Below are 21,092 nucleotides of genomic sequence, written 5' to 3'. Positions count from 1 at the left end.
CTAAAAGTAAAGGTAAAGCATCTTAGACATGGCTATAAAAAGTAATTGATGACATACTTTCCTGTCATTCTTGGATAATACTTTACCTTCAAGGCTGACATAAACAATGTATATTCTGATTCCCAATCCCAATTTCTGTGGATTGTTTTTAAGGCATGAGTGAATATCACCAAAGATAGACAAACCCAGGATAACTTTTTAAATACACTGTTTAAGAGAGTAAAGAAAAAACAAAAAAATTCTTTATATCACCCAAAGCATTTTATCTTTTAGAACAGAAGAAATGTTAAATACCCCCAATGTCTGAATTTATTCTAAAAATAGGGATTGTTCTAATAATCATTCTACTTCAGAGGGACCAACACCAAAAACTTAAATATGTAAATACTATCTTCCACTTCTTCACTCTTCAATTACATTAATACTACAATATTTACCTTTATTTCAAAAGCATTGTTTATATTTAATAAAAAGTTGATGAAACCAGCTTTTAATTATGAATTTTTATATTTAGAGTCCTTTTACCATTACCTACAACATGAATATCCTTACTTGCATTTAAAAAGGGTGAATCTTATCATTGGCTACATTTAAAGACATTTCTGCTTACAATTATATACTACAGGTTATCATGCATTCTTGGAATAATTTACATTTTAAAGCTAGAACTGTTTATTAAAAGTCATAGTAAACTTATAAAATAGATGTACATTACTTATATACTTTAGACTAATTATTTGGGACACAATTCCTTTATAAAAATATGATTATACTTCAATAAACCCTATGATCTCATTTAATACTAATATTCTCTAACTGTATTTTTGCCCAGTTCAACTTCTTTTATTTTGATGACACACTTAACCAGAATATGAGTGCATGCATCAGAAAGAACATGGAATAGAAAATAGTCAGATGCACATCTGAAGACTGCTATTTACTAGCTGTGTGATCTTGCATAATTCAGGTAACCTGTAATGATCCTTAATTTTAAAATGTGCAAAACAGAATTAATGAATGTCAAGAATAAAATAAGAAAATAAATCTAAACAATCTATCAGGGCACCTGACACATGATGGGCACTAAAAAATTGATATTGATTACAATAGGATATATGGGTCAAAACTAAGGGAAAAGGTTTGGTAGATAGTAATGTAAATTTTAGCCATAGAAGAGATCATCCAGGGAGAATATGTAATGTGATAAAAGTGGCTACGGTAGAACTCTGAGAAATAATAAATATTTAAAGAGCAGTCAGAGGAAGAAGAAATCAGAGAAGAGGGCAGAAATTAAAAGATATAAAAGAGAATGAAGAGAGAGAGACTTTTTACAGATGCCTGGGAAATAAATTTTAAATAAAAGCATTGACCAAATTTAGCTACCAGGAAGCAATTTGTTATCTGTGTTAATAGATAAGAGAGAAGTCAGAATTCTATGTGTTGAATGGTGACTGGAAGTGAGAAAGAAGAGACAGTGCCCATTTCTTGTATACATAGTTAACTATTCTGTTCCTTAACTGCTGTTAAGGCAATTACGACATGGTGGTTATGATGATGAAGACAGTCATCACAGCATGAAATTATAGTACTCACAATTATGAGTACACAAAACAGAAGTCATTCCAGTATTATTTATTAACTGTTATATTATTTTCCATGTGAACAATTGTAAACCTACTTTTTATATATAACTGTACATTTTACATATGACTCACTTAAGTAAGAAGATTATAGTTCATTGCATATAAAGTGGGAACTAAATTTAACTTTAGTTTCAATAATATCCTTGTTTTCATTTGGGTCTGACTCAAAGTTTATGTCTCAGGCTGCAAAATAAAATTATATAGATATGAAGAACATAAGATGCAGTAGATGCTATGGAGCTTTCCTAACTTGAATTACAGGAAAACGAGACTATCAAGATGAAAAACAAGAGATGTACAAAAGTATGATTTATAAAACTGAATTAAAATAAACATTTAAATACGTAAACGTATCACATTTGATTTTCTAGTTAGTAGCATGAAATAAGCTAATATTTAAATTCACCTCTTTTTTGATATTTTGTGCCATCCATGGGCTACCAAAATACAGAACCCCATGCTCGGAACATACAATACTCGTTCAGCAACAACAAATCCAACTGGGAAAAAAAGGTTCGATGCAGGAATAAATGGTAACGCCATTAAACAAAGTGCCTACAAAGAAAAAGAAGAAGATATTTCATTAAATTAAAAATATATGAACATTCAAGAATCAAATCCAAATATTTTGTCATTTAATTTGGAAATGTACTGGTGGTCAAAAAAAAAAAAAGTACTTTTAAAAGCCAATTTTTATGTTACTACTATTAGTAACCACATCATATTGGAAATTCATAAGGTGTGTTTCAGACAAGATAGCAGACTGTTACTTTTATATCTCAGCATTATTTTGCATTAGATTCTGATGAGTCACATACATGTAACATAGGCTTAGTATATGTTTAAGAATAAAACTGCCTCCCTTTAAAACAACAGTGTCTTAATCTTTTTTTTCTTCCTAAGACTTCTAAGAAATATTTACAAGAATGTCTTATATTTTAACTGAAATAAAACATCAAAAAATGTTTAGGTTTTATTTTTGTTTTTCATTATGAAAATGGGATGGCATATGGTTTTCAGGTTATAAAGCCATTACAAAAGGTAGGACACAAATAACTAGCACAGAAATAACTTGTAGAAGAAAACAAATTAGCTGTCATTAGAACATCTATTTCTATATACATATGATTCCATACATTGTTACCCTGATTTGTTTGATAGTGCAATTAAATAAGTAAGTAGTTCCTTCAGCTTTATAAGCGTGAGAGTCTTTTAATAGTTTGAGAGGAAAGAATATCAGTTTTTATAGCAAAATATAGTTGCAGATATGTATATATTAAAAAAATACTTTCTCCATGAATCACAAATGATTTATAATGAGGCAATATTAAATCTGAAGAAAAGCACTACCATCATACTGCTCACCACCAACTTATATATCTAAAATTTTAGTTTTTTTAAATAAAAAAGTAAAACATTAAGAGTGCATAGTTCATTTACATCTCCCAGAAGTACCCAATACAAATAACCAGCTAGCTGAGAAACAGAGATATTCCTAAATATGCAGTGCTTTAAAAAAAATTCCCTATTAATTCATGACTGTCCTAAAGCAATTTCATTCGAAAGAATAAGTATTAAATTGACCCAAAGATGCATCATGAACTGATACATAAACTACACAAAAAAGAAATCAACCCATAAATCTATTTGTTCTTAGGTAAGGAATATCTCCATTAATTATTAACTTAGAAATCCTAATATGCTCTCTATTAATGTATGCCAACCTAGTTCTCTATGACTAATATAATCTCCTTCCTCCAGAGATGTAAATTCTTTGAAAGGAAGAATGATTGTGGAAAGAACAAAGAGTTTGGAGACAAATTTGTGTCACTTTTTATTTCCTATGTAACATAAAGGTAAATTAATCAATTGACTACTTGCAACTGTTTATAAATACTACTTACATTTTATTATTGAGATACTTATGAAACTTTACTTAATCAGTGCTTAACAATAAAACCAAGAGCTGGTTCTATGAAAGGATAAACAAGTATAATGAACTTCTAGCCAGGCTCACCAAGAAGTAGAGAGAGAGGACCCAAATAAACAAAATCAGAAATGAAAGAGATAAAATAACAACAGACCTCACAGGAATACAAAGGATTGTAAAAAAAAAAAAAATATTATGAACAACTCTATTACAAAAAAACACAAAACTGGTGAACTAGAAGAAATGGGACATATTCCTATAAAAATATGACATTCCAAAATTCAATCAGGAAGAATAAAAAAATTTGAATAGGCCGAAAACTACTGATGAAACTGAAGCAGTCATCAAAAAATTTCCAGCAACAAAAGCCCTGGGTTAGATGGCTTCAAAGGAGAGTTTTACCAAACATTTAAAGAAGTAAAACCTCCAAGACCGGTTTGGCTCAGTGGATAGAGTGTTGGCCTGCGGACTGGAAGGTCCCAGGTTCGATTCTGATCAAGGGCATATACCTTGGTTGCGGGCACATCCCCGGTAGGGGGCGTGCAAGAGGCAGGCAGCTGATCGATGATTCTCTCTCATCGATGTTTCTAACTCTCTATCCCTCTCTCTTCTTCACTGTAAAAAAAAATCAATAAAATATATTAAAAACAAAAAAAGAAAGAAAAATATCTTTGGGTAAGGATTAAACAAACAAAAACAAACAAACAAGATAAATAAATAAAGAAAGAAGTAAAACCTATCCTCTTCAGATTATTCCAAAAATTCAAGAGGAAGAAATACTTTCAAGATCTTTCTATGAAGCCAGATTACCCTAATCACAGAAACAGATAAAGACACTGCAAAGAGAATTACAGACCAGTATTCCTGATGATCATAGATGCTAAAATCCTCAATAAAATTCTAGCAAATAGGATCCAGCATACATTAAAACAATCATACACCACCACCAAGTGGGATTTATTCCAGGGATGCAAGGATGGTACAATATCCACAAACCATTAATGTGATACACCACATAAACAAATTGAGAAATAAAAATCACATAATCATATCAATTGATGCAGAAAAAGCATTTGACACAATTCAACACCCTTTCTTGATAAAAACTCTCGGCAAATTGGGAACAGAGGGATCATACCTCAACGTAACAAAAGCCTTATATGATAAACCTACAGCCAACATCATACTCAATGGGTAAAAACTAAAACTATTTCTTCTAAGAACAGGAACAAGACAGGGATGCCCACTTTCACCACTCCTGTTCGACAAAGTACTGGAAGTGCTAGATATAGTGATCCAACAAGAAGAAAAATGAGGCATCCAAATTGGAAAAGAAGAAGTAAAACTGTCATTATTCACAGCTGACATTACATTGAAAACCCTAAAGACTCCATCAAAAAACTACTAGACTTAATAAATGAATTCTGTAAAATATCAGGATAGATAACACTCAGAAATATATGGCTTTTTTATACACCAATATTGAATTCACAGAAAGATAAACTGAAAAACAGAAACAAAACAAAGCCCAATATCATTTACCAATGAACCAAAAAAAATTAAGATACATGGGAATAAACTTAACTAAGGAATTAAAAGACCTGTACTTGGGAAACTACAGGATATTGAAAAAAGAGATAAAGGAAGATATAAACAAATGAAAGAATATACTGGGTTCATGGATTGGTAGAATCAACATCATTAAAATGTCCATATTACCCAAAGCAATCTACAGATTTAATGCACTCCCCATTAAAATACCAACAGCATACTTCACAGACCTAGAACAAACTCTCCAAAAATTCATATGGAATAAAAAAAAACACACAAACAAACAAACAACAAAACAACAACAACAAAAAAAACACCCCAAAAACAAAATCCAAATTGTCAGATCAATCTTGAGAAAGAAGAACAAAGTTGGAGAGGTTACAATACAAGATATCAAGCTGTATTACAAGCCACTGCTCTCAAAACTGCCTGGTTCTGGCACAAGAACAGACATATAGACCAATGGAACAGAAAAGAGAAACCAGAGATCTGACCCAAGCCATCAAGCTCAATTAACCCTTTGCACTCCGAACCATTCTGGACATTGGCTACCAGCTACTCGACGCTAATGGCGGAAACATGCGTTGAATTAACTCAATTCCCCGTAATCACTAATAAACTGCAATGTCCCCTGAGAAGGGACATCCGAGTGATATGCTAGAATTCCGATGTCCCCTGAGAGGGGACAGCGGAGTGCAAAGGGTTAATACTGGACAATGGAGACAAGACCATGCAATGTAGTCAAGACAGTCTATTAAATAAACAGTGTTGGGAAAATTGGACAGATACATGGAAAAAATGAAAGTAGACCACCAACTTACACCATATACAAAAATAAACTCAAAATAAATAAAGGACTTAAACACAAACAAACTAGGAAACTATAAAAATCTTAGAAGAACACAAAGGCAATAAAATATCAGACATAGGTCAATAGCAATATCTTTACCGATACAGCTCCTAAGACAATGAAAACCAAGGAAAAAAAAACAAAAACAAATGGGACTACATCAAAATAAAAAGCCCCTGCACTGCAAAACAAACCATCAAGAAAACAAGAAAGCCCATTGCATAGGATAACATATTTGCTAATGTTACATCTGATAAGGATCTAATCTCTAAAATTTATAGGGAACTCATATATCTTAACAAAAAGAAGATAAACAATCCAATCAAAAAATGGGCAAAAGACCTAAATAGACACTTTTCAAAAGAGGACAGAAGGCTGAGAGACATAAAAACATGCTCAAAGTCACTAATCATCTGATAGATGCAAATCAAAACAATGAGATACCACCTCAACCTGTCAAAATGGATATTATTAACAAATTGACAAAGAAAAGTACTGGCAAGGATGTGGAGAAAAAGGAACCCTCATGCACTGCTGGTGGGAATGCAGACTGGTGCAGCCACTGTGGAAAACAGTATGAAATTTCCTCAAAAAGTTAAAAATGAAACTCCCATTTGACCCAGTAATCCAACTTCTAGGATTATATACCAAAAAATCAGAAACACCAATCAGAAAGGAAATATGCACCCCTATGTTCACAGCAGCACAATTTACAGTAGCTAAGATTTGGAAACAGCCTAAGTGTCCATCAGCAGATGAGTGGATTAAAAAGCTTTGTTACATCTACAAAATGGATTATGCTGCTGTAAAAAAGAAAGAACTTTTACCATTTGCAACAGCCTGAATGGACCTGGAGAGCATTATACTAAGTGAAATAAGTCAGCCGGAGAAAGATATACTGTGTATCACATGATCTCACTCATTTGTGGACTATAATATAATGAACAACATAAACTGATGAACAAAAATAGATGCAGAGACAGAGAAGCAAAAAACAGACCATCAAACCTCAGAGGGAAGGCTGGGGGGAATGGGGACTAATAGATCAATCAAAGGACTTGTATGCATGCATATTAGCATAACTAATGGACACAGACAATAGGGGATGAGGGCATGTGATGGGGCATGGAAGTCTGAGAGAAAGGTCAATGGGGACAAAAGGAGACACATATATTTTAAATAAAAAATTTAAGAAAAAAAGTGTTTAATATGGTATCTGGTACTTGGTAGGTACTCCTTTGATCTACTTATCCTTTCAGAGATCTTTGGAAAATATCACCATAAAAAATAGCATGTTTAAGACTATACTTAAAGCAGTTATACCTAACCTCCCAATGTTTCTCTTTCATACACATAAAAGTTATATAAGTCTGTTTATTCCATTGACACTACACTCTATGCGTGAAGCCACTGCCTGACCAGCAGTCTTTTCTTATTTAGGCAGGCAATAATTTCAAGTTTGTTTTATCCTGTGAAATATTTCGTTAAATTTAATGACCCCAACAGGTTATCTACACTAGCAATCTTCACTAACTCATCTAACAAAATCACTCCACAGAAATAAATTTCACTAAAGTAACTAACACACCTAAAAGAGGTCAACTCCAACTTTCCTACCTGACAGCACTGTTAAGTGTTCAGCATTCTCTTTCTTGAAACTTACCTACTCTTCTGTCCATTTGGTCTAGCTCCTACTTAGGTTTATTGTCCTCTGCAATTCTAAATAATGGAAGTTTTTCCAAGACCTAGTAGTAGGCTTCTTTTCTATCACTCTATTTAGGCCCTTCAACTATTTCCTGAGAGAGAATTATGACCAAATACTCTAAGGTAGTGGTCTGCAAACTGCGGCTCTCGAGCCACATGCAGCTCTTTGGCCCCTTGAGTTTTTAGCAAAGGCCAGCTTAGGAGTACCCTAATTTAAGTTAATAACAATGTACCTACCTATATAGTTTAAGTTTAAAGAATTTTGCTTTCAAAAGAAATTTCAATTGTTGTACTGTTGATATTTGGCTCTGTTAACTAATGAGTTTGCTGACCATTGCTCTAAGGTCAGCAAACTCATTAGTTAACAGATATATAAAAATTCAGATATATATAAATAAACAAATTTATATATATCTGAATTTATTATATATATGAATGAACTATTTTATGCATCTAGAATCTACTAGCTAGCTATCATCTTTTAGAAATGTGACAAAACCCTAGTTGAGAAAGGCTGCTCTATAACCTTTCTACAGGCCTTCTTATCCACATTCTGGCTTCAATTTCTATCTTTATGCCAACTGATCAAATTTTTATTAGTAGCTTAGGTTTCTCTGAGTCCTAGGTACAAAGGGATATTCAAAATCTTCACTACACTAGGATGTTTCAAAGGCACCTAAACTCAATAGATCCAAAGATAATAGTAAATTTAATCTTTCCCCTAAACCCTATATTTTAACAATCTTCTCTTTATCTCAGAAATTGGCTTTAAATTTTTCTAGAGTAAAATTTCTCTAGAAACGAGGACCCTGTATTTCTTTTTATTATCCTATGTGCCAGGCAGCATTAGTGTCCAAATGCTGCCTGGTACGTAGGTTACAATTAAAAATATATATTTATTAAATAAATCTAGTGGCTGCAGACTGAAAAGATATAGTTGCAAATTATTAAAAACACTTTTGAGTAAATGCTCATGAAAGAATTGAGGATTATTATCTTCAGTAATCTGAAAGAAGGGCATTAGAATTATCCTATCTAATAAAGAATATGAAAATTGACCATCACTCCATCACACAAGATGGCTGCCCCAAGATGGCCAGCAGGGGCAGGCAGTTGTGGACAATCAGTCCAGCAGGGAAGAGCAGTTGGGAGAGACTAGGCCTGCAAGGGAGGGCAGTTGGGGGTGACCAGGCCTGCAGGGGAGGGCAGTGGGAAAGAACAAGGCCTGCAGGGAAAGGCAGGTAGGAGTGATCAGGCTGCAGGGGATGGCAGTTAGGGGCAACCAGACTGGTAGGGGAGGGCAGTTAGGGGTGACCAGGCCAGCAGGTGAGAGCAATTAGGGACAGCCAGGCTGGCAAGGGAAGGCAGTAAGGGGTGACTGGGCCAGCAGGGAAGGCAGGCAGGGGCAACTAAGCTTGCAGGGGAGGACAGTTAGGGGTGACCAGGCCAGTAGAGAGCAGTTAGCGGTAAATGGGCCAGCAGGAGAGCAGTTAGGTGTCAATCAGGCTGGCAGGGGAGTGGTTAGGGGATGATCTGGCTGGCAGGCAGAAGTGGTTAGAGGCAATCAGGTAGGCATGCAGGCAAGCAGTTGGAAGCCAGCAGTCCTGAATTGTGAGAGGGATCCCAGATTGGAGAGGGTGCAGGCTGGGCAGAGGGACACACTCACCTGTGCATGAATTTCCTGCACCGGGCCTCTAATTATGAATAATAAGTGAGGTCAGAATAGCTTTAGCTGGTTTGGCTCACTGGATAGAGTGCTGGCCTGGGGACTGAAAGGTCCTGGGTTCAATTTTGGTGAAGGGCAGATGCCTGTGTTGCAGGCTTGATCCGAAGTAGGGAGTGTGCAGAAGGCAGCCAATCTATTATTCTCTCTCATGGATGTTTCTCTCTCTCCCCCTCTCTCCCTTTCTCTCTGAAATCAATACACACACACACACTAGTTGCCTGGTGCACAAAATTCATGCATTGGGGGGGTTCCCTCAGCCCAGCATGCACCCTCTCTAATCGGGAACCTCTTGGGGGATGTCCTACTGATGGCTTAGGGGAGAGGGGAGTGGGCCTAAGCAACAGTCTGGCCTCCCTCTGTGGGAGGTGACAGGCGGGCAGATCAAGATGGCATGGACAGCGAGAAGTTGCGCTGTCCTCAATTTTGCCACGGCCACTGATGGCCCCCCTCTGTGGGAGGCAACCCTAGCAGGCCTATCTGGGGATGATGCTGGGCGGCCCTGCCCTGAATCGCCCCGCTGCTGCTGACGCCCATGGCATCCCTCAGCGGGAGACGACCAGGTGGAAGATCAGGGAACAGCGCCAGCCCCCATCACTCCACTGCTGCTGGTTGCTGCTGCCCCCCCCCCCCCCCCCCCCCCCCCCGCCCTCCCCACTTCATCGCCATCCAGTCCCTCTGCTTGCTGGCATGCAACTTAGCTGGCCTGGCTCACTGGCCCCCATCCCCACTGACCAGTTGTTTTGGCGTTTGGTCAATTTGCATATTACAGTTTTATTATATAGGACGACTTTAATTGAAGGGAGATTTATCTACCAAAATTAGCTCTGGAAGGAATGTTTTTCAAGGTGAGGTCCTACATTTTAACAGGCAACCTGGATGAGTGTTATGTATTGTATTATTTGAGAGGTTTCTTTTGAAGTATGACACTTCAGTAATGAGACATTGGCTCATTAAAATTATGCCTCTGGCATGACCACATTCAGTATCTTATTTCACCGTTAAAAATTGAGCACCCAATATCTCTTTATCAATCTATAATATTAGGTTAGTAATAATTAATGTCGTTTTCTAATACCTTTTTTAAATCGAATTTAAACAATACAACAAAATTTAATCAACAATATAGTTGCCGTTGTTTTCTACTACTTGTGCCCAACGCTCAGGAAGCATTTTAATCCCTCTGTTGTAAAATTCTTGTGATTTTGATGCAAAAAATTCGGTCAATGCATTTTTGAGGCATTCTTCATTATTAAATTTTTTTCCAAGAAGAAAGTTTTGCAAAGAACGAAACAAATGGTAATCGGAAGGGGCAATATCAGGAGAATATGCAGGTTGAGGGAGAACTTCCCATTCCAACTGGTGCAGTTTTTCAGCAGTGATTCTTGCAGTATGCGGTCGTGCGTTATCATGGTGAAGAATTACGCCCTTCCGATTAAAAAGCGCGGGTTCTTTTTCTCTTAAAGCTTGGGCTAACCTTTCCAATTGGGCACTATACACTGCACTTGTAATGGTTTGGTTAGATGGTAAAAGTTCATAATGAAGAATTCCTTTAAAATTCCACCAAACACACAACATCACTTTTTTCGCATGCAAGTCAGGTTTTGGCGTGGGCTGCGGAGCCTCATTTTTGTCCAACCATTGAGGCCGCCTTTTCAAATTAACATACAGCACCCATTTTTCATCTCCGGTAACAATTTGCTCTAAAAACGGCAAACGGTTTTGACGAGAGAGGAGCGAACTGCAAATTGTGACTCTTTGATTACGGTTGTTGTCGGTCAACTCATGAGGAACCCATTTTCCAAACTTTTGGACTTTGCCAAGTGCAAGCAATTGATTGGAAATTGTTTTTTGTGAACAATTTAAAGTTGTCGCAAGCTCTTGTTGGGTAATTTGAGGATTTTGCACCAAAAGAGCTTGAAGAGCTTCTTGATCAAAATTGGACACATGGCCTCGACCACTCTTGTCATTTAACGAAAAATTTCCCTCGCGAAATTTCTCAAACCAATGCTGGCATTTTCTGGCGCTAACTGCATCTTGACCAAGAGCACTACAGATGTTTTTGCAGCCTCATTTGCTTTTCTTCCTAATTGGAACTCGTAAAGCATGCAGTGCCGAATATGCTCTTCATCCGCCATCTTCTTAGCCCTAGTTTTGCAACAAAAACCAAACCAAACACAAACTTTTTCAAGCAAAACTTGTTAATTGCACTTCACACGTTCTGTAGATACCACGTGTTTGAAGGTTATATCAATACAAGTCAACGCCAAGCAAGATTTTAAACGAATGTTTAAAAACGACATTAATTATTACTAGACCCTATATATAAGCTCGTTTCCTCATCTTTATTTTTTTAATTATTATTTTTAAAAATCTATTTTATTGATTTTTTTACAGGGAGGAAGGGAGAGAGATAGAGAGCTAGAAATGTCGATGAGAGAGAAATATTGACCAGCTGCCTCCTGCATAGCCCCCACCAGGGATGTGTCCTCAACCAATGTACATGACCCCGACCGGAATCGAACCTGGCACCTTTCAGTCCGTAGACCGATGCTCTACCACTGAGCCAAACCGGCTTCGGCTGTTTCCTCATCTTTAAAGTCCCCATACTCCCAGAGCATTGAATGACTTTGATAAGTATGTTTAAGGGATCATGCAGAAAAGCTAGTTTAGGTGATAAAAATGTGTAGTAGATAATATCCTAGATTAGGAGAAATGACGGCACATTAGCCTTACATGGTGCTGGCTGAAGGCAGAAAAATAAATGTTGCAGTAAAGAAAGAGCAGTAAGTCTGTCTTCTGTCCTAATTGTTTGGCTATTGCTGAACTAAGCAAACTCTCTTCCACTGTTCCTTTTCCTCGATACCTTCTCCCAATTATCAGAATCACCCAACCAAGTTGCCTAAACTGGAAAACCTGGGCTAATAACTTTTGTTTGCTGTCATCTCTAAATAGCCAAATAGTTCCATCAGGTTTCCTTATAAATATGTCTCTGATCCACTGCCTCTGTCTAGTCCTAGTTCCCAACATCAGTCTCTTTTTTTCCTGGGACCAAAAACACTGCAGCTGTCTACACTGATCCTTCCCACAGGTACCAGAATGGTTCACTTAAAATGAAAGCAAGACCAGGATGCTCCCATGCTTGACATTCTTCCCTTTTCTTCCTCCTGTGGAATAAAATCTAAGCTCCCTGCTATGGTATATAAGACCCTCAGTGATCTGTCCTCTGCCTACTTCTCAGGCTGCCACGGGAGTCAGGGCCTGACTGGTGCCGTGGGTGGCTGGGACCTGGGCCTGACTCCCATCCCAGACCCTCTCTGCCTGTGTCCATTCCAGGGCCACCCTGTCTGTTGTTCTCTCAGGCTCTGGGCCCGCGCCAAGACCCTCCTCCTGAGCTGGTTGTCACCATTATGGTGTCCCAGCCTAATAAAGAAGTGAGGACAGAATAAGAAATTTACAAAGAACTAAACTTTAGAAAACAACGAAAATACTTCCAGTCATAGTTAACTCAACAAGTAAGAAATACCTTAGGGAGTAATGATAATCTTGCTAATGAGAATTAAAGTGCTATATGTTTCTGGCTGCACATCTTTGATGACATTCTTCTATGTGCCAAAAATCAAAGAAGCATAAAATATGATCTATATCTTCAAAAAGTGTGTAATCTAATTGTGTAAAAAGATAAAAAAAAATATAAGAAAATTATACCAAAAGAGACGCCTCATGATTCAGAGTTCCTACTAAATTAGAAAAATTAGTAATTTTTTTTTTTTACACGCTGAATACATGTCAAATTATGTCTGCATATCAAATTCTGATATATAGCCGAAACCGGTTTGGCTCAATGGATAGAGCGGCGGCTTGGGGACTGAAGGGTCCCAGGTTCGATTCCGGTCAAGGGCATGTACCTTGGTTGTGGGCATATCCCCAGTGGGGGGTGTGCAAGAGGCAGCTGATCGATGACTCTCTCTCATTGATGTTTCTAGTTCTCTATCTCTCTCCCTTCCTCTCTGTACAAAATCAATAAAATAAAATAAAAAAATAAAAAAAACAAATTCTGATATATAACTTTAGGATAACCCAAAATAAGTTCACAAATTTAAATAATGAAGAAAGTTCCTTACCATTAAAACAGTTTTGGAGGAATCACTGGGATATCTGAGACTGAATACTCCCAAAGCCCCCAAAAAACAAAAGAAAGTAAATGTGGCAACATTTCGAATATCTAGAAATGACTCTATAAGTGGTATTGTTCCCATGGTCCAATCACAGCAGAGCTCTGAAGGATTTAATAGAAGCCACGCATTGACAGGAAGGAGGTAGTTAAAAGTTAGCTGCCTCGTAGGAGTCGGGCTTACAGCAGCTGGGTTATCAAACCTGTATAAAGAACAACAACAAAAAAGTTATTCAAACAAAAACCCTTTCTAAACATAAAATATATAACTAAAGCAGTAAATAATAATAACAGCAATAAAACAGAAGGCATAAGTATTTTTTATGAAGACCTCAGATTTCTGCCAGAATTTAAAGTGTCTAATCTTTATAGAATGTGATTAAAGGGCAAGAAGATTATCTATTTTCTAGTTATTTTTATTAAACCATTCAGAAATACATACTACAATATTATGATACTACAAAAGTACTTTCATTAAATTATGACCTTCTGATTAAAAATAGTAAGAAAAGTTGGGTCAGATTCATTATTGCATGTGATGTTATGAATGCTCCTGAAAAGTTTCTTTCAGCACTGAATGCTAATAAAAATTATGCTCCTAGCCGAAGCCGGTTTGGCTCTGCTGACTGAAAGGTGCGAGGTTCGATTCCGGTCAAGAATCTTCCTGCAATAAGCCCCTAGTCTATTTAATAATAGGATAATATGCAGAATAGTCAGGATGCTGTCACGTAATGACTGATCAGCAGGGACCTGAGGCAGCATGGTGCCTGGTTGAGGAGAGGGAACTTAGGCTTTACATCCCACCCAGGGTGTCCTGACAGGGGACTTCAGGCCACACTCCCCGAGCCAGAGCCAGACTGGGGGACCTCAGGTTGTGCCCCCAGCCCCAACAGGGCTTGATAGGGACCTCAGACTGCACCACCCACCCCAACACCAGGCTAGGGGACTCCAGACCGAGCCCCAACCCTGGCACTGGGCTGTCTTCAGGCCGTGCCCCCACCCCAGTGCTGGGCCGGGGGACCTCAGGCCATGCCCCCTGCCCAGCGGGGCTTGACGTGGACATCAGGCTGTGCCGCCCGCCTGGCAGGACTTGATGGGAGACCTCAGGCCACACTCCCCAACCTGGCGCCAAGCTGCAGGACCTGAGCCTGCAGCCCCACCTGGCACTGGGCCAGGGGACCAGAGGGGTTTGACAGGGTTGGGTCTAGCCGGGTCTGGGTCTCGTCCAATGGGGTGGGGACAACTGGGTCTTGGTCTCCCGCCAATTCGAAGCACATGTGGGTGGGTGGGGACTTGACTCTGGGTCCCGAAGCGTTCCCCAGACTCTGACAGAAAGGAGATTTTCATATACATTTTACCAATTTCCTTTCATCTCTGACACTTCTATTATAGCAAAAAGACAAATAACTATATGAAAATATTTCCTCTAATCAATTCCTTGTTAAAGTGCATAAATGATGAGGCTGGCTGGGGAGGGCACTTAGGGGCAATCAGGCCAGCAGGGAAGCAGCTAGACATGGATCAGGCTATCAGGGGTATGGTTAGGGGGTGATCAGGCTGTCAGGCAGAAGCGGTTAGGTGCAATCAGGCAGGTAGGCAGGTGAGCGGTTGGGAGCCAGTAGTCCTGGATTGTGAGAGGGCAGTCGGACATTCCTCAAAGGATCCCAGATTGGAGAGAGTGCAGACTAGGCTGAGGGATACTTCCCTACTGTGCACGAATTTCATGCACTGGGCCTCTGGTAAATAAATAAAAAACTAATATGCAAACGCTTGTCAAGCCCTCACTCCATAATGGCTCAGATACTCAACACTGGGGAAAGAGGAATGGGGACCAGCCAGGAACAAATGAGCTCACAAGAAAGAGGAATGGGGACCAGACAGGCTGCAGCCTGGGAGAGGGACAAGCTGCATGCCCCATGGTCCTGGTTGCCAACAGCTGCATCTATGCCTGTGGCTCAGGAGAGGGACAAGCCACTCACCATGTGATCCTGGACACCAGTGCCTGTGGCCTGGGTGAAGATGCCTGCCCATGGTCCCCTGATGATGCAGCCAGGATTAGTGAAGCCAGCCCAAGTCCTGGGTGCTTGTGGCTAGCCAGAGAGAGGGAATCCTGGGTTCTGGGTGCCTATGACTGGCTGGAAGAGGGAATCCTGGGTTCTGGGCGAGGCAGAGGCAGTTAGGGGCGATCAGGCCAGTAGGGGAGCAGTTAGGAGCAATCAAGCCAGAATCCTCCATTCCTCAGCCAGGGCCGACTGCTCCATGCACCTGCTGCTGGCGTCCTCTTAAGGGCTTCGGGTTCTCCTGCACCCCTCACTTACTGAGGCTCAGGTAACCAGGGCTGGCCGAGGAATGTGCTGCCGGCAGTGGCAGCAGCAGAGGTGTGATGGGGGGGCGTCACCTTCCCCTGATCACCGGGTCACCTCCCGCCCCTGAGTGCTCCTGGACTGTGAGAGGGGGCAGGCTGGGCTAAGGGACCCCCTACTTCTAGTGCGTGAATTTTCATACACTGGGCCTCTAGTAACTTAATAAAGCTATTAAAAACCTCAATGTAAACTGAAGACTTGCATGGTGAAGGCCTGGTGTGGAGGGTGTGAGCAGGCTGGAGGGGGCCAATGGGGGGAAAATGGGACATATGTAATACTTTAAAAAATAAAGATTTATAAAATTATAAAACAAAAGATTTGTAAAACAAAAAAGGTGCAATGAGGAAAAATAAACAAAAAACTGAAGGTTTTCTGGAATATTTGCAATTACTCAAAATCCAAAGTTAAGTTAAAAATGATGGAGCTGGTACCGGTTTGGCTCAGTGGATAGAGCGTCGGTCTGTGGACTGAAACGTCCAGGGTTTGATTCTGGTCAAGGTACCTTGGTTGTGGGCACATCCTCAGTGGGGGGTGTGCAGGAGGCAGCTGATTGATGTTTCTTTCTCATCGATGTTTCTAACTCTCTAACTCTCTCCGTTCCTCTCTGTAAAAAAAAAAAAAAAAAATCAAGAAAATATATTTAAAAAAATAAAAATGATGGGAAAACAACAATGACGTCAACACAGAAATTCATACCTGGTGAACACTGGAAGTTGAGACTGAATAATCTGGACTCTAATCACAACAAGTAATAATGTACTGAACATCAAAACAATGAGTTTTACTAATGTCTGCAGCATAGAAAATGGAATACTACTCTTTCCACGGAGAAACTGTCCAGCAGTAGTACATAATAATGGTAAAGTATACTGGAAAACAAAAAAAAAAATGTTTTAAATAAATAACCATGTACTACAATGTTTTCAACAATGTAGTACTTTCTAAATGCAAGATTAAATAAAAACTGACTGCAATTATAAAATCAATATGGAACTGATAATGAATAAAACAGAGCCCAATAATTTTATCTAATAATTAAGTATATTGTAAAGTATTCCAAATTGCCTAACAATTCCATTATTTAAACTTAAAAAGCTGAAGGTATTAAAATGTTAAGTAATTTTCAGTGGTGTGAGGGAAAACATGCTTGTTTCTTGAAAAATTTTGGTAATATTATTATTGGTTCACAGATTGATTTACATCATGATACGTTTAGAAAATAAGTTTATTATAATCAGATCCAAATAGGATAAAAGAGAGCATCAAGAAAATATTTCTCCTTACCCCCTGAGCAATAAATACTTCATAGACACAGCAAATTCCCACAACTGTTATTCCTTGTTCTTTACACAATGTTGCAACAGCTACTAAAAACACTGTCAATGCAATTGGAGTCCACACTGCAATTTAAGAACAGAACAAAATAAAACAACAAAATTTTTTTATAATAGCATGAAAGGATATTTTAAGTTAAACAACTATTAAACATTATTGAAAAACTTTACTTGTGATTCTATATTCACATTTGTGCTATTTCCCAATGACTTACACTTTATATTTTAAAATGTATAAGTAATTTATGCTTTGAATATTAAAAATAAAACATCAAGTTATATAATTTAAAAAATATTTTTGTGGAGATAAAGATTATCTAACCAAATACTAACTTTAAAAAATATAATTTTATTGATTTTTTACAGAGAGGAGGGAGAGAGATAGCGAGTTAGAAACATTGATGAGAGAGAAACATCGACCAGCTGCCTCCTGCACACCCCCTCCTGGGTATGTGCCCGCAACCAAGGTACATGCTCTTGACCAGAATGGAACCTGGGACCCTTCAGTCCATAGGCTGACACTCTATCCACTGAGCCAAACCAGTTAGGACCCAAATACTAACTTTTAAAACAAATGTAAGGTGGCCAATTGGAAAAGAGAAACTTACAAGTTTGAGTGTCATGAATAATGATCAATTTGAAATAAAGACAACTATCTAAAATTAACATACAGATATAAATATACTTCATTTACTAAAAATCTGAAACTAAACACTACTAGGAAAGGTAGAGTACCATTCTTACTAAACTGTGTAGTCTCACATGTGAAATTAAATATCACAGGGTTTAAAAGGACAGAGGGAGGTACAAGCAGGTTTTAGCATCTTATCCATTAGATTTTAAAATACAATATATTTAGCCCAGCCAGTGTGACTCAATGATTGAACATCGACCCAGGCACCAAGGCACTGGCTCAATTCTGGTTAGGGCGCATGCTGGGGTGGTGGGCTCAATCCTCAGCAGGGCGTGTGCAAGAGGCCGCGGATCAATGTTGATGTTTCTCTTTTGATGTTTCTCCTCCTCTCTCTAAAATCAATAAAAAATATATTAAAACTGTACAGTACATTTATTCACTTGACCATTACCTCAATAAATACATGTATCTATTGAATAAGTACTGTGTACCAGGAATCAGTCTAGGAAATGGAGATAGAAAATGAGATAAAGATAACTACCTTAATGAATGTTATATTTTACTGTGAAAGAACAAGCAATAAAGTGGTAAAAGAAAATTGCAAAATATGTATTTTTCAGGTTAGAAATGACCCTTATGAGAAGTGTAGGATAAAGGGATAGAAAGCAAGATGATTTGATTTTTTGTTTTCGTCAAGTGATGAACTATCATAGCATAACCTGTTGACTTGTTGGCCTCTTCTGCAAAAATCAAGCCTAGAAAAAAAATTAAGTAAGAGAAACTAAGACTTCTAAGCTATTTGAAAGCAAAAACAAAACAATCCTTAAAAAAAAAACAAAACAAAAAAAACTAACTCCTGGCGATGGAAGGTTCTCCCTAACATGTCTGTAGGGTGCAATCAGGGACTGAAACTAAAGCATGAGGAAAAAAACCACCTTATTAACTTCCACTGTAGCCAATCCTGACTGTAGTGGATAGATCCTTCTGTGCTCCTTTACTGTAGAAATCTGCAGATTGTGGGCATCCCCCCGATTAAATCAGAGCATTTCAGAAGTCTTGCTGGGATAAAGGGTAGTTGAACAACCAACCCTAAGAAATCACTTCCACATATCTCCCATCTAAATGCAGGAGGGTAGATTGGCCTCTTCTCAATGCTGATTCTTTTTAAGAGACCAAGGAGGCATTTGGTAGAATGGTAACAATTGAGAGCAGCAGTGGCCCTGGGGAACCTGAAGCTCTCACCCTGGGTTTTAATGAATGACAGGATGGAAAAAGTGACCCCTTCTCCTTAACAGTGTAAGGAGAAAGTGATCAGCAACTTTTGAACATCATGTGGCTTGAGCTCACAAGCCAAAATAAGTAGATATCTGGAGGATACAGCAGTCATAAAAGAGAGATAGCAAACATAATAACATATACTACTACATCAGAATTACTTGAAAAGATAGGCCAAGAATTTAAAATAAGTAATTCTAACGGAAACAAGGAAAGATACTAGGGTTATGAAGGATAGGAAATCATTAAAAAGAACCAAGTAAAATTATGTGGTTCTCAAACTTAATTCGTTCTAGAAGGCTGTTCAAAAACCAAAGCATTTCCCCCCCATTAGAATCATGTAAATTGAATTAATCTGATCCAGACCCCCAAACGATTCCATTTTAACCTTTCTTATATACCATAGCTGTCTAATGTACTGTTTAATCTATAAGTAAGCACTTAAAAAATAAAAAGGACATTATAACTTAAAAGGCAATGAAATGTACAGTAAAAAATGAAAATTTTATAATAAGTAGCAACAAAAGCAAAAAAATACAGAAAAAGAAAATATTCACAGCACAATGAGATGTTAATAGTGGTAAATTGATACTCATGCATTCTCTCTTTTATTGCCTGAAAAACTTGCGAATGATCCATATTGGTATCAGCATGAAACATTTGCTGGTTGAGATCGAACTATTCAAGATGGGAAATGTATGAGAAACAAAGGAGGTTTGACTGAAAGTGAAAGGTTATTTTAGTTAGAATAGGAAAGGTTTCCTTAAGAGGGAAACACAGCTGAGTTGAGGCCTGATGATATAAAGAAAAATATAAATAAGACAACTATGTGAAGATCTAAGGGACGGAAATTCAAAAGAGGGAATAATAGCAAGTATACACAAGTGCTTCACCTATGTGGGGATGAGAAAAGTCTATTTGGAGCTAGTGAAGCTAAGCAGGGCAGAATGGCAGGGAAATAGGGTTAAAGAGGTAGGCAGATCCTGGTCATGGTCTTGTAGGCCACAGTATTTTCTAAGTTTATTATTCATGCTTTACTTAGGAAATTCTATATTAGTTACTGAATTACTACTGACCGGATGGAAGGTCAATAGGAAAAACAGGTACACTGCTTACTCTGAGACACGTACTGCTCCAAATGTCTTACATGTTTAACCCATCTTGAGGCAGGGAAAGATAGGACAGGGAACAGAGGCCTCAAGTTCTGCCCCTCCCCCTTTCCATATTGGCTGGAATATCATAGATGTAATCTTCACTGACCACCTGTTACCCTGCTTCCCTCTCCTCAATATCCTGTAATTAAGACAAACAGAAATTGTCTTACCCAAATTTGGCAGCCTATTGACCTAAAAGTGACCAATAGGGCCATTATGATATCTTTATAATAAATCTGGTTTATGGTTTTGAGCCTTTACACCTTACCCCCTGAATTGCCATGACATTTTTAGGAGGACCAAAAAAGAAATTGCTACCTGAAGAAGAGGAAAGAAGATGAGCCACTTTGGCAGGCACCCTATCAGGGCCAGAAACCAAGTCACCCTATGCCCACTTTGCCCTCATTTAATAAAAACCTTCAACACAGACCTCATTGGGGCATCTTGTTCTGAGGTTGCCCAACTCTCACTTGAGTGGGTACTATCACTTTAATAAACCTACTGTGCTTTGCTAAATCTTCCTATCACACTCTCAAATCCTTTCTTGGGTTAAGGTAAGATCCTGGACCTTGGTACTGGGTTGAGGCTTCCCTTGGACTCCTCAGCTGCTGCCCGACATCAATCTAACCCTCACAACAGGTAAGAACGGTTATTATTTACACTTTATAAATAAAGAAACTAAAGCACAGAGAGGTTAAGTAATTTACTCAAAGAAGTAAACAGAGGTAGCAAATGGTTGATCTGGAAAGTGAAACAA

The 21,092-nt window shown here is 38.3% G+C and overlaps 1 protein-coding gene across 4 annotated transcripts in view; it reads right to left on the bottom strand.

Annotated features, from left to right (window-relative positions):
* The window catches only part of TMTC3 (transmembrane O-mannosyltransferase targeting cadherins 3), a 64,327-nt gene that overhangs the window by 22,803 nt on the left and 20,432 nt on the right, over nt 1–21,092 (bottom strand). For all 4 annotated transcript variants that reach the window (XM_036459025.2, XM_045588322.1, XM_045588321.1 and 1 more), the window contains 5 exons: nt 17,223–17,338; nt 16,635–16,807; nt 13,526–13,778; nt 2,050–2,198; nt 87–207 (listed from right to left, as the gene is read on the bottom strand). In XM_036459025.2, coding sequence (XP_036314918.1) covers nt 87–207; nt 2,050–2,198; nt 13,526–13,778; nt 16,635–16,807; nt 17,223–17,338 — 812 coding nt within the window. The remainder of the gene's footprint in view (nt 1–86; nt 208–2,049; nt 2,199–13,525; nt 13,779–16,634; nt 16,808–17,222; nt 17,339–21,092) is intronic.

The sequence above is a fragment of the Pipistrellus kuhlii genome, unplaced genomic scaffold (assembly GCF_014108245.1).
Source record: "Pipistrellus kuhlii isolate mPipKuh1 unplaced genomic scaffold, mPipKuh1.p scaffold_m20_p_3, whole genome shotgun sequence".
NCBI classification, from domain to species: Eukaryota; Metazoa; Chordata; class Mammalia; order Chiroptera; family Vespertilionidae; genus Pipistrellus; species Pipistrellus kuhlii.
Note: the sequence above shows the minus strand (reverse complement) of the source record. Positions and strands in the feature narration are given on the sequence as shown.